This window comes from Nothobranchius furzeri, chromosome 12 (genome assembly GCF_043380555.1).
Source record: "Nothobranchius furzeri strain GRZ-AD chromosome 12, NfurGRZ-RIMD1, whole genome shotgun sequence".
Lineage (NCBI taxonomy): Eukaryota > Metazoa > Chordata > Actinopteri > Cyprinodontiformes > Nothobranchiidae > Nothobranchius > Nothobranchius furzeri.
The window spans coordinates 60,069,142-60,083,235 of NC_091752.1; the positions used below are offsets into that span (position 1 = coordinate 60,069,142).

Below are 14,094 nucleotides of genomic sequence, written 5' to 3' on the forward strand. Positions count from 1 at the left end.
AGGTTATCAGCTGTAGAGCTTTAGTGTTGTCATCATCAACATAAATTTGTTTACAGAATACATGTGACCAACTAATATTTCACATTCTCCCACCAGATGTTTGGATCAGAATGGGAACCTATCAGATCTTAGATCAGGTGAGAGCCAGGCATTTCCTGTCACCCCCTAAGTTTTGCAGCCGGTGGAGAGCAACTGCAGCACCTTGCTCCAATATCCGGGGCCACCTTGATCTCAAGAGGTTATCATTGCCTACGTATGCATGACGTCAGAGCAAGTCGGCATCAAGTCGGACACAAATCTAACAGGCATGCACTGCTCGCCGATCACCAGTGAAATAATCTGCGCAGAACCGGCTCACCTCGAACAAGGCTAATGCAAGTCAAAGGGGGCACCTGGGCCCGGTGGGCCTCTACTCCTTCTGTCTGTTCACTGGGTGGCTCCTCTGTGCAGTGGGGAGTTCACCCACCTCTGGCCATTTGGTTTTGTTTGTGCTTCCTCATACAGGTTAATTCATCCAGGCACTCAGACATGACGGATTTACTGACTGAACATGGTGTTAAGAGTCTAGTATAAATAAATACTTTTAGTTTACACTACCACTTTGTGTTGTCTCGAACTGTTTGTTGCAGACCATGAGCCAGTCTGTATCAAGTGGGGTTGGTTTGTTAGTCCAGGAAAGTTAATTGACAGTTTATGGTACTGTTAATTTTCTGGAAGAGATTGTCTGTGAGATGGTGTAGATTGTTTTGGGAGACAATAAAAATGTGGTAGTGAAATTGTGCTCAGTTCACTGTTTGCTATCTTTATCGAGCCACTAGCAGCAGCAATTAGGCAAACAACATGTATTAAAGGGATAAAGTGTACGAAAATAGAACATAAGATCAGTCTTCATGCAGATTATATTTTACTCTTTCTCCAGAATTCTCAATCCTCTCTCTCCCATTCAATCAAACTAATAAACTCCTTTTCAAAAGTTTCAGATTACTCTATAAACTGGTTAAAATCCATAGTTCTACCAATTAATTTCTCTTTTGTCAATTTACTTAATACACAACTGGAGTCAGGGAATATCACATACCTGGGAATTAATGTCTCTCCCAAGTTAGCAGATCTAACCAAACTAAACTACATTCCAGTTTTAAAGAAAGTGGAAGATGATCTTGCAAGATGGAAATCCTTACCGATATCACTCATGGGGAGGGTTGCTACAATTAAAATGATGATCTTACCCAGAATAAATTACTTATTTTCAATGATCCCAAACAAACCACCAGCTGACTGGTTTAGATCTCTGGACTCCTCAATTACCAAATTCTTTTGGCAGGATAAACCTCCACGAATTAGCTTAAAAACGCTTCAGAAGACCAAAGACAGAGGAGGACTGGATTTACCCAACTTTTATTATTATTTCTTAGCCAACAGGCTGCCGTATATACCAAGATGGTTGCAAGATAACCCACTAGATGAGTCTTGGTTAGACATAGAACAGATACTTTGCAATACGATAGAGCTTTCTGACTTACCATTTATTAGCTCAAGCATAAGAAAACATGAAGGCTTCAAAAGTACTAGTATCAGCACCTCTCTGGCAGCATGGTGGGAGTATCTAAAAATGACAGCGTCTTCACTAGTACCATGCAGACGCACACCTATCTGGAATAATCCTGATATTTTTGCAACATAACAAAATGATGAACCTTCCGGACTGGAAAAACAAAGGAATCCTATACCTGCAACACATATATGAAGGACTGGACTTCATCCCATTTAAAAGAATAGTCTCGCAATTTGGAATAGATAAGAATAGCTTTTTAGAATATCACCAAATTAAATCTGTAGTCAAACAAAATGTTAAGCTCAATAAGCGGATACAAGCGGCCGAAATGAGTTTCCTCCGTAGGGTGGCCGGGCTCAGCCTTAGAGATAGGGTGAGGAGCTCGGACATTCGGGAGTAGAACCGCTGCTCCTCCGGATCGAAAGGAGCCAGTTGAGGTGGTTTGGGCATCTGGTCAGGATGCCTCCTGGACGCCTCCCCGGGGAGGTGTTTCGGGCATGTCCTGCCGGCAGAAGGCCCCCGGGTCGACCCAGGACACGTTGGAGAGGTTACATCTCCAATCTGGTCCGGGAACACCTTGGGGTCCTGCCGGAGGAGCTGGTGGACAAGGCCGGGGAGAGGACGGCCTGGAGCTCCCTAGTTGGGATGCTGCCCCCGCGACCCGGACCCGGATAAGCGGAGGAAGACGACGACGACGACGAAAATAGAATTACAAACACCACCAAGGTGCATGAGAACTGCCTCACGGAGATCGGGGCGGGGCTAAATGTGGGCGGAGACAGCTATTTGACTCCTGCTCCTCTCTCAATGGAACCAGGAAACTGTCATGCTGTGAGTGTGCTATGCTGTAGCCAGGACAGAGGGAAGTACTGTATGAACATTTTGCACTTTTATTACAATTTTAAAGCCATAAATCAAAAACAAAAATACCAGTTATATTTATGGTCATAAGAGGGTTAAACGTGATAAATTTTCTGCCTCCCACAAAGAGATGGTAAAAGTGAATGTGAGCATAATTATATACATTTTATTACTTTATTATGTATTTTTATTATTGACTATTACTCCAAAGGGTTCAAATGAAGGCAACTGGACTTCTTTGGTTTCTTTAAAACATTTCACTTCTCCTATGAGTAGCTTTGCCAGCTCTAACTGGAATATGGGAGAGTCAGGCTTATAAGCTGTAGCTGTCTGTTGTTACTGTATTTAAAGAGCAGAAACTACTCTGAGTACCCCGCCTCTCCATCTCCTGATGAGTCGTTAGCCTCTATTGATGTTGAGTCATCGTGTTGATTAGATGCAGGAAGGTGTGACCTAGACTGAAACTGGATGAGATTCAAAGCTGCATTATTAGTACTGGAAAGGTGAAATCTAAGCCCCGCCCCTATTTAAAGTGGGTTTTCACGTTTTGACATAGATAGCTTTTACTCCTCTCTCAAATCATCTATCTTCTCTGTCCAGAATGTGGACTTTGTCATCTTCAAAGATGTGTCCCTTGTCCTTCAGGTGAAGGTGGACTGCAGAGTTTTGACCTGAAGAGGCGGCTCTCCTGTGTTGTGTTATGTTCTTGTGTAATTGTTGTTTAGTTTCTCTAATGTAAACATCTGGACAGTCCTCACTACACTGGACTGCATAAACGACCCCACTGAGCTTCTATTTAGGTGTTTTGCCTTCTGGATGGACCAGGTTCTGTCTGAGGGTGTTGTTGGGTTTAAAGTTTACCGGGATGTTGTGTTTGGAGAAGATTCTTCTAAGTTTCTCTGAGACTCCTGCCACGTATGTGATGATGGTGCCTTTGTGTAAAGGGTGTTGTTGTTAGGTTGGTAGCAGACCTCTCATGTTTAGTGTTAAGTTCAGTGAGATCATGGAATGGGATCAAGAATTTTCTACTGACAGGAAAAAGATCTCAGCTAACATAGCTGTAGATCACACTGGATAAGTCTCTGTGGTGCATTTATTTTACATTTATTTTACGACCTCTTACTAGAGCTGTCTTTAGTAAGCGCAAAATATCTTTGGTTGTACACATGTGCAATAGCAATAAAGTATCTTGATTTCTGTTAAATATACTTCCTGAATGAGTGACCTTTTCAGGCTAAAATAACAAAATGACAAATACAGACAGAAGGACGACTTCTTTCTTCTTTTATAATGCGTTGCATCACCACCTGGTATCAGAACAGGACTCAGTATTGAAAGATAATCAAAAATCAAACAACTTGGACTCGGATCAGGGGCTAAAATGTGGTTGTAACATCTCTAGATATAAGTCAGTTTTAAAAATTAAAACTATTATTTATGAAATAACATTAACACTAATGACACTAATTGATATATTTTTATTACATTGTTTGAACCCAAGGGTCTCATTATCAGAATTTTCTAACTTCTTGGATTGCTCTATATGTGCCCCATTTTTTTTACTTTGAGCACCCGCCCCGTCAAAGGTCTCTGCACGACCCTGAGAGGGAGGGTTGCTTTTTCAGAAATGTAACAAATTAATCTAAATTGATTACGAATTTATATTTATTTAAAGCTAGAGTATAAATAATTAGATGCCAGATGTGACTTTTAAGAAGTATGTTAAAGACCATCTGCTGGGAACAGACGTAGGTATTAGATCTACGATATTAAAAATATATCATCAGCAGGCTTTTTTGAAAGTGGAAGGACACAGCTGCCAATCACAAATTTTGCTGGTGTCCCCAGTTAAAATGACGCCTATGGCACAACTGCACCTCTGGCTCCAGAGGCTTAACTTAATTTACAATACCATACCATTTTATTTGTTAAGCCCTTCCAACACAGCCATGCAGCTGACCAAAGCTCTGCACACACACAAAAATAAATAAACAATCAGCTAAAATATAACATTTGAAAGCGCAGAAGGGGCCTAGTCATTCAGAGACTTAAAAAACAAAACTAAAAGAAGAATCTTAAAAATAATTCTAAATTGGGCCGACAACAAGTGAAAGGACCGGAGCATTGAGAAGTTTAATGTGTAGTCTTCTATTAGCGCCAGTCAAGAACCTTGCTGCTACACTCTGAACCAGCTGAAGTCTGGACAGAGCTGCTTTGCTAATGCCACAAAGGCAGGAGGTCGAATACGAATAGTCCAGCCGGGATGGCGTTTAATCAGAATAGGCTGCAGGTAAAACTATCGTTTGTGTTGCTTTGGTGTCTGAGATGATACACTTTATTTTATAGGTCATTCAAAGTTCACCTACTGGCCAATCACAGCCGAGAAAGGCGGGGTCTTCCTTGGACAGCCTACGAATCACGTGCTCCGAGCGGCGCACGTGACTTCCGCATTCCCCAACAGTTGACTGGACCGAAGCTTCTACAGAACAGCTGTGACTCGTATCCAGGTGAGTCTGAGAAAAGTAAACAACACCCAGTTGACCAACACACCTACCGACCTGATTTAGAACCGAAGTTAACTCTTTATAACTTCAGACCGGAATTGTTGGAGTTGCAGAACTTTTCAGATCTTTAATTTGCAGACGGTCCCTGCGGGTCCGACACAGTTCTGCTTGCTCACAGGTCAATGTCCGCAGCAGAGCGCGGAGGGTTGTGGTCGCTTGTGGACTACGGTACCACAGAGACGTGTCTTGTTCCCATACAACCTTATTGAGTCATAAAGGTCAAATCTGAATTGTTGGAATGTTTATCTGGTGTGTCACAAATACTGCACACTGTTTACCACTCCGGCCCACGTGCATGAAGTTCCTTGATGTGATTATTGTCGTCAAAAGGCTCTATTTAAATTAAGGTGACCATACGTCCTGTTTTCCCCGGACATGTCCACTTTTACCTCTGTCCGGGGGAGGGGTCTTGTATCGATGAAAATGTCTGGTTTTTCATCCAAGAGCAGGGATCAAATTAAGGGGGAGCTGGATATCCTACACATCCAGGGAGAGCCGGAAAAACGTTTCCACCTATATTACATCATTTATGTACGCAAGGGCGTCAGTTTGTTTTCAGAATTGCTGGGGACAATAACCATACACTTGAGTGGGGTTTAAAAATTGCTGGGGACAATATAGGCTAGCACAGGGGTCGGCGGCTCTGTAGCCGCGTGCGGCTCTTCCATCCATCTGATGCGGCTCTCTGTGCTTGTAAAATAATTAATGGATATTTAAATAAAGTGCTTTATATTTTACTGCATTAATTTTACATCTGTATGCCAATTCTAAATGTAAAGATTGTCTGCGTAAACCTGAACAGGTCCAACCCGGTACTGTGAGACCGGGTTGACGCGTCACACTTGTGCGTAATCATAGGCGCTTCCTGAGCTGGAGGATGTCAGATTCTGGGATTCTCCTCAGCTCCTGGATGTGTCGCCACATTGGAGACAGGAACAAGCACTATTCAGCCAAAGTTTCATAATCAGGGAACATTTTCTAAGTGACAAGTCTCTCTGAGAGACAGGGTTTGGAAAACACTCGCTTCAGTGGGAGGAACCTTCTCACATGCGCTCTGGTTCTGAGAGCCTGGATTTGTATTCTGAACAGTCTAAACATGTTTTTAAAAGAAACGTATGACAAAAGTGGCACCTGCTTAGTAAAACCACCAACAGGGTGAAAAATATCAAAATATTGTAGGCAGAGACGGGCTACAACTTCTGGATCATCTTTATATAAATCGTTTTATTTGATTATCTTCTTATGAAAGATAACTTTGACGTACACGAGCGACCAGGCGCGTTGCAAGATTTTCAAAAGTGTGGGAGATGTTGTCTGTGCCTAAAATAATTTCATGTTATTCATCTTGTTAGTTTAATTTCCATAATAGCGGAGCAGGTGCGAATTTTAGACGCGTCACGCATGTCTCCGTTTTAAACATGTTTAAACTGTTCAGAATACAAATCCAGGCTCTGTCTCGTTAGACTGGTGTAACTAAAGTTTGTACTGAATGAAACTTTACATTAAACCATGTTGAAAAGAAAATGATCCGATTAAATCATTTCCCCTCATTTACAGTCACGACGTACAGCGCAGTGCGCGTGGCTCTGGGGTTAATCACGTTTAGTTTTTTCTCTTTGCAACAATCTTCACAAGAAGGCAAAACAGTTAAATGACAGGTTACAGATATTTCCATTTGACTGTTTATTTTGATGTATAAACTCAAGGATGTTGGTTGTTTTGAAAGAATTACCCCGACGCACACTGATGCGCATGGATGAGCTGACATTTTAATACGCACATCGCAGAGGTAACTAAATCAATCAAGAAATGATTCCCATCAGAACATCAGAGCTTTATACTGGACACTGTGTTCAGCACGGCTCGGAGCGCCCACGGTGGACAGTGGGCTGAAGATCTGAGGGGTTCGCAGCGCAGCGCAGAACCACGGTGCATACGATAAGATTTCCTCCCACTGAAGCGGTCAGGAAACCCGGTCTCTCTGAGGGATGTGTCACTTGGAAAAATGTTCTTTTTATGAAATTATGAAACTTTGGCTGAACAGCGCTTGTTCCCGTCTCTAATATGGAGACGCATGACGCAACCAGTCTGAGGCAGAATAGCAGCTCAGAAAGCACCTGTAGAGACATTTGATCACGCACAAAGTTTATGTGGAGCAGAAGCGGTCGGGCCACGGCAGGTGGAATGTTCCTAGCCTACATGAAGTGAAACTGTTTAATTGTAACATTAATATGTTACTGGACACGCTGGTCTGGTTGGGTAGACCAGTGTTGGAAGTGGAAAACACACACACACACACACACACACACACACCAATTAAAATAATGCTGATAGCATGGACTAGAAGACAGGTGATGGTTTACGTGTTTAAATGATGATCAGGCTGCTGTAAAATGTAATCTCCATCCACATCCAGACACAGTTATCCTCTATTCTTTCTCTATTTGCTCTGCTCTTGTCTGGGATGACGTAGCTGACGGTGCGCGCGGCGCGCCTAACGGCTGTGGTGCACATTTTACGCATTTGGAGAGGTGGGCTGGAAGCTTTGCTTTCACTGGAAGATGGTCCACTTAAGGCATGGGTGTAGACTACATATTAATGACAAATTGATGAAAATTAAATTGGGAGTTTTTACTTCATATTTTAGAAATAAAAATGACGGGGGAACACATTTATGACGTCTTTTTAAACGAAATTTTCTAGCGCGACCTGCCTGCTTCACTAAGTCACTGCTTATTAAGGTCCGTCCAGAATTACCGTGGCCCACCCAAAAATGAAAACCTGGCACCGCGCCTGTTATAAACCTCTGCAAATTGTTGTTCTTCACTTTATCAAACTCAGACTTTGTACAGCTAATGTCAAGATGTAAAATTATTAATTCAGTCGAGCTCTTCCGTCCCTCCCTCTCCTGCTCTCCTGGAAACCCGACATCGGCTGTCAGAAGAGGGAGGTGAAGAAAGAGATGAGGCTAACAGAGTGAGTGCGACATAGAGAAACCAGACTGGTGTGGAGGTGAGCAAAACAGCTGGAAAAGTGTGGGTGTTGCATCCCCCCATCCCCCACGGGTGCGACGCCCATGCAAGCGACCGGTACTGGCTGCTGTCACCTGGTTGTGAGCAGCTCTCTGCTGTCTGAGGGTAGGCCCCGCCCACAACGCTGTGGCTGCTGCGGTGTTTTCTTTACTGTGGGAAACGGGTAATAATGGCTCTTTGATGGGAACAGGTTGCCGACCCCTGGTATAAGATCTGAGCTGGTAAAACAAAAATCCTCATCAGCAGGCTTTTTTGAAAGTGGGGGGGACACAGCTGCCAATCACAAATTTTGCCGGGGACATGTCCCCGGCGTCCCCGGTTAAAATGACGCCTATGTATGTACGTACCGGAGATTCTTTTGAGCAGAGAGCGGCAGAGTGCTGATCGTTGGTGCGCTCCAGGCAGCAGCGTCCAGCATACTGTCCATTCTCAAAGTGGCGCAACAAAAACATTATTAACACACGATCGTTCATATCAGTTTAGTTTATATACTCTGGTACTCTGTGTTTTAATCGTTCCTGCGTGACACGCTCTGCTCATTGTGTGCTGCAGTGATTTCACCTCGCTGACGCTGCATCAAAACACGCAGATCCCTTTGATCTGCTTAAAAGTAACTGATGAGGTGTAAAAGTGAGAATCCAGATAGCAGATTTTCTGGACAGTTTAGAGGAGATGCAGGAAGATGGGAGACAGACAGGACAGATAATAGTTAAATAAAAACAAGAAAACAAAGAAAAAAGTGTTGAAAGTAAAATGTAGGTAGATTTATCTCCACTACACGTTTTTAACTGTAGAAAACAATAAGTTATACACATGTCATATTTATACATTTGATACAAATCTGATCACCTTCAAAATTCACACACCCAGGGCCGTTTCAAGGCATTTTGGCGTTATAGCACATTTCCTACTCAAAGGCAACTCTATGTGCTTTACAGCAGTCTTTAATTTACACCTGCTCTTGTTTACCACTTTTTCTTTAACGCTTTTTACACATCAAACACTTTTTAACAGGACTTCAGAGGTAACCTGATTTATCTGAACGATGTTTCAGATATATTTCATTCACTATTTTCATAATAATTCTACTTATGGACAAAGTAGTTACAGATGTGGACTAAATTGTTGATACCCTTGAAATTAAAGAAAAACTCAAACTGGTCACAGAAATAACTTGAATCTGACAAAAGTAATAATCAATATAAATTCTATGAAATTTAACCAGTGAAAGTCAGACATTTGCTTTTCAACCGTGCTTCCATGGAATTTTTAAAAAAAATTAATTAGTGGCACGGGCCTGGACAAAAATTATGGTACCCCTAACTTCATATTTTGTTGCACAACCTTTTGAGGCGATCGCTGCAATCAGACCATTCTTGCAACTGTTAATGAGACTTCTGCACCTCTCAGCAGGTATTTTGGCCCACTCCTCATGAGCAAACTGCTCCAGGTGTCTCAGGTTTGAAGGGTACCTTTTCCAGACGGCATGTTTAACTCCTTCCAAAGCTGCTCAGTAGGATTGAGTACTTGACTCATGGAAGACCACTTTAAATTAGTCAAATTTTTTGTTTTTTTATTCCGGACTCTTAATCCAATTCACAGAAGTAATAAGACATTGTGTAGGTAATATAAAATGAAATGGGCACAATAAGACACGCTAAAACACAAGAGACAAATAGTCATGAAGAACAGAAACAAGAGACAATCGTAAAAGTAGCGTGAAAATAAAGTATAAGTAATAGTAATAGTAACTCCCTAATCCAAAAAAGTAAAAGACCGTTATACCAGTGTTTCCACATCTTTCACTGGTAACGTATTGCACTGACACAGGTGTTGGTTAAATTTAAAACAATCACATTTTTAGAATTGTTCAGCCTACAAATACATTTATAAATACTCTTTTTACGACAGCTTGTAGGGTGCTCACCCTTGCATTTACAAAAGTCTCACATGCACTCGTCCATCTAGGCTTCCATAGAATCAAACACAGAGCACCATTATAGGTCACGTTTTCCTCAGCCATTCTTGGGTGTTTTTGTGTGTTTTGGTCATTGTCCCGTTGCAAGACCCATGATATGCGACTGAGACCGAGCTTTCTGACACTGGCCAGCACATTTCTCTCTAGAATCTCTTTATAGTCTTGAGATTTCATTGTACCCTGCACAGATTCAAGACACACACACACATATACATATATATATATACATATATATATATATATATATATATATATATATATATATATATATATATATATATATATATATATATATATATATATACACATAGCCCCATAGCCACGCCCTGGTGTGGGGACTGGGGGGTGCGTTGACATGGTCGGGACATGGAAGGGGGTGCGGGGCTAAATAAGTTTTCGAACCGCTGTTCTAAGTCATCAGTAAAACTTGGAACAACCTTTTTCCACCAGTCATCAGCTTTGTTCTGGACACAGACGGACGGTGAAGAGTTGAGCAAAAGTCACAAAACCATCTAAATCGCAGACAGAACACGATTTAAAATGTAATCTGGTATATTCACTTAATGTAATCTGCTCAACAGAAAACAACAGAATACCATCTAAAATGTGTATTCATACAAATCATACTCTCAGCGCGTACTTAATATATTAAACTTGTACATCGTCTCGTTTTCTATTCTTCCTCTATAACGGAGTGTCGCTCGCCGCTGGATCTCCTGACTCTTTGTGTGCTCTAGCAGCCTTCAAGTGATACTTGGAATTTGATCTCCCTTCAAAGTATTTCTGTCAAGCAAGTAATGACCACAGTTGCCTCCTCACTCTTCACGTTAGATAAGGGTCGTTGTGTTTTTTTAGCTCCTTTTTTTCTGGTACTTAACGCATGACTGTCGCAGGTGGTTTCGTCACCCCAGCCTCTAAATAGTCCCTGAGCGCTGTCATAATGCAATCTGAGAAGGTTCCCCTGTGAAAGGTAATTGTAGAAACTAAATTCTATGAGGATGGTTCTAAGAACTACTCTGTACGAAAGGGACTATAGAGTTGAAGTGCCTTTACATGAAGTTATTTTTGTCTCATCTGTTCATGGGACATTCTCGCAGTTCATGGGACATTCTCTCAGAAGCGTGACATATTCCAGTCTGGCTTTTTTGTGATTTGTTTTCAACAGTGGTGTCCTCCTTGGTCATCTCCCATGTAGTCCGCTTAGGCTCAATCAACAATGGATGGTGTGATCTGACACTGATGTTCCTTGAGCTTGAAGTTCAGCTTGGGTCTCTTCAGAAGTTCTTCTGGGCTTTTTCTTACTATTTGGATTATCTGTCTCTTTGCTTTGTCATCAGTTTTCCTCCTGCAGCCACGTCCAGGGAGATTGGCTACAGTCCCATGTAGGGCTGGGCGATATGGCCTATTTCACCTCAGTATCGATAAATGGACGATAACTACAGGTGTGCGTAGAAACAACACACATCTTTTCATTATTTTATTATCAAATTTATTTACATGGGAAAAATTATCTGAACAAGAGTCCGCAATTTTGATCACGATAAATTTTCGATTGACTGCCCCAGCCCTAGTTCCATGGATGTGAAACTTTTGAATAATATGTGCAACTGTTGTCACAGGAACATCTAGCTGCGTGGGAATGGTCTTGTAGTCTTTACCTTTAACAAGCTTGTCTAGAATTTTCTTTCTAATCTCCTGAGTCAAGTCTGTCCTTCGCTTCCTCTGGTCCATGTTGAGTGTGGTACACATCATGTCACCAAGCATAGAAGCATAGTTCAAAAGCTTTGTCTGACATTCCTTGGTTAAATTTCACAGAATGTTTACTTATTTTTACTTTTGTCAGATTCTAGTTATCTCCGTGACCATTGTGGGTTTTTCTTTCATTGACCAAAGAGTACCAACAATTTTGGCCATTTCAGTATATATTTCTTAAACGGAGAACATTGTTATTATGATAAAATAATATAATGTTTGTCTATTGTGTAAGCTCCAGAATGACTGTAGTAAGCCATCAGCAGTGGGGAAGCATGAGCGACCTGGGAAGCGTGGACAAGTGGGTCCTCCAGTCCCCACGGGTGACGGTGGAGATTCTCACACTGGGTGCAATCATCCGATCTGTGCTCTGCAGAGGCCAGAACGGTCAGATGGAGGATGTAGTCTTGGGCTACGATGACCTCAAAGGTAAGATAGAAAAGAACCTGTAACTTGTACATAAAATGCCTTTTCAATAGATGTATTTTTTTAATGGCTGTATTTTTAAAATATTTCAGAATTTCATGTGGCCAGATTTATCCTGGGAAATCACCTTTTTCCATGTTTTAGTCATTTAAAAATTGATTACATCTAAAATCAGGATTAAGTCAGGGTGGTTAGAATCCCAAAGCAAAAACTTTAAAACATTAATTAAACCACAAAAATCACGTTAATAGAACTCTCCAAATGGTAAAAATGGCCTGTATGTAATGGCCTTTGATATATCACCTTCTAGGGTTCTACAACCCTCCAAGGCACTTTATAACTTGAACATTAATCCCCATAAGCACTCACTTATTCACATATTGGTGATAATAAGCTACAGTTTAGCCACAGCTGTCCTGGGGCTCACTGACAGAAGCGAGGGTCCAAAACTAAACATACATGCTGTGTCCACATTTAGGGGCTGCATCCTTCCAAGGCTGCGTTTAAAGGCCATTTACATCGTCAGCTTAATTCAGTGAATGTTATAACACTTTTAGTGAACACTTCAAGTATGGTAGGTGCACATGAACAACCTTTTTAATCTTCTCTTTAAATAAATTATCCTTTTGAAACAGTCCAACCCAATATAATGTAGATCGTTTGCGGAGTTCAAGTCAATGTCAAAAAAGTTTAGTCAAGTCAAGAATTCTCCATTGTAGGAAAACAGTGTCGTATTAAAGCTGCTGTCTAGAGTTTTCCCCTTTCAGGATTTATGTAAAAAAAAAATCAGAAATCCATAAAAGTGATTGTCTTATGAACTGTGATATAATGCAATGTAGGGAATGTGTCTTATTTTTTTTCTTTTTTACTAAGCTCATAGCTCCTCTCTCCCTTGAATCTGCCTTGCCCCACTGTTAAAAACAGGAGGACCCAAGTCCCTGTCTTCCCGTGCATTGTACGCCGATTATGTCTCATAGCCATAGCTTGTTATCAGCTTGCGCGACAGATGCAGCTGCCCACTTGCGTCCTGACCTTGTGGTGTTGCCTGCCTGTCTGACTTTTTCGTCCAGAACAATGGCATTAGACTACTGTTCACATACAGACATCAATCACAGCGCATGCTCGAGCGTTTAAGGATGTACCTCGGTCGATGCAGAGGTGGAGACCTTTAAAATATAAAAAAATGAAAATGCGACAAAAATGGGCAAAATAACGTGTTTTAACTCTGTTTTGTCAACTTGAGAAGTACGTTCATGAATGAGGCATTGCTTTTGCAGGTCGTGGTGTGATATGCTTGTCAACCACTCGATGGTGCCATCAGGCAAAAGAAAAAATACAGGCAGCTTCTTTAAAGGCAACAAATTTAAAGAAATTAAAGCAAGAAACCCAAACTTTTGTTTTTGTTTGCCCTAAGAAAAAAAGTTCAGAGGGACCTGAGAAGAACCACCATGGTTAGGATGACTGGTGTTGTGTTGTCAGGGTATGTGTCGGATAAGCGCTACCTGGGAGCTGTGGTGGGTCGTGTGGCCAACAGAATTGCCCGAGGACATTTCGTAGTAGAAGGGGAAGAGTTCCAACTGGATGTCAATAACGGACTTAATGCTCTCCATGGAGGCCTGAGGGGCTTTAATAAGGTAAGTTTAAAAACACATCAGCCAGTTTTTGATTGACCTGGATTTATTGACACTCAGAAGCGGGCCTAATGCTGATCCTACATGTTAGGTTCTACATCTGCATGTAAATAATTTATTATATAAAATTCAGTTTAAGGCATGGTGGACTCCTTCTAGCTGCTTTATCAAATCTGCATAAAGAAATTTGCAAACCACACACTGGTGATTGGTATAACACCTTAAAGAGACAATGTGTAGTTTTTAACCATTAATTTCTGGAAACATCCATCAAAATGTTGTTGCAAATGAATGA

General features: G+C 41.5%; 1 protein-coding gene across 2 annotated transcripts in view; it reads left to right on the top strand.

The window, feature by feature from the left end:
* The first annotated feature begins 4,822 nt into the window (after positions 1–4,822).
* Positions 4,823–14,094, top strand: part of galm (galactose mutarotase) — a 38,777-nt gene continuing 29,505 nt past the window's right edge. Inside the window, exons 1-3 of one of the 2 annotated variants that reach the window (XM_015945528.3) lie at positions 4,823–4,923; positions 11,978–12,171; positions 13,648–13,802. In XM_015945528.3, coding sequence (XP_015801014.1) covers positions 11,985–12,171; positions 13,648–13,802 — 342 coding nt within the window. In that variant the 5' untranslated portion in view covers positions 4,823–4,923; positions 11,978–11,984. The remainder of the gene's footprint in view (positions 4,924–11,977; positions 12,172–13,647; positions 13,803–14,094) is intronic. The other variant, XM_015945529.3, reaches the window with a different exon arrangement.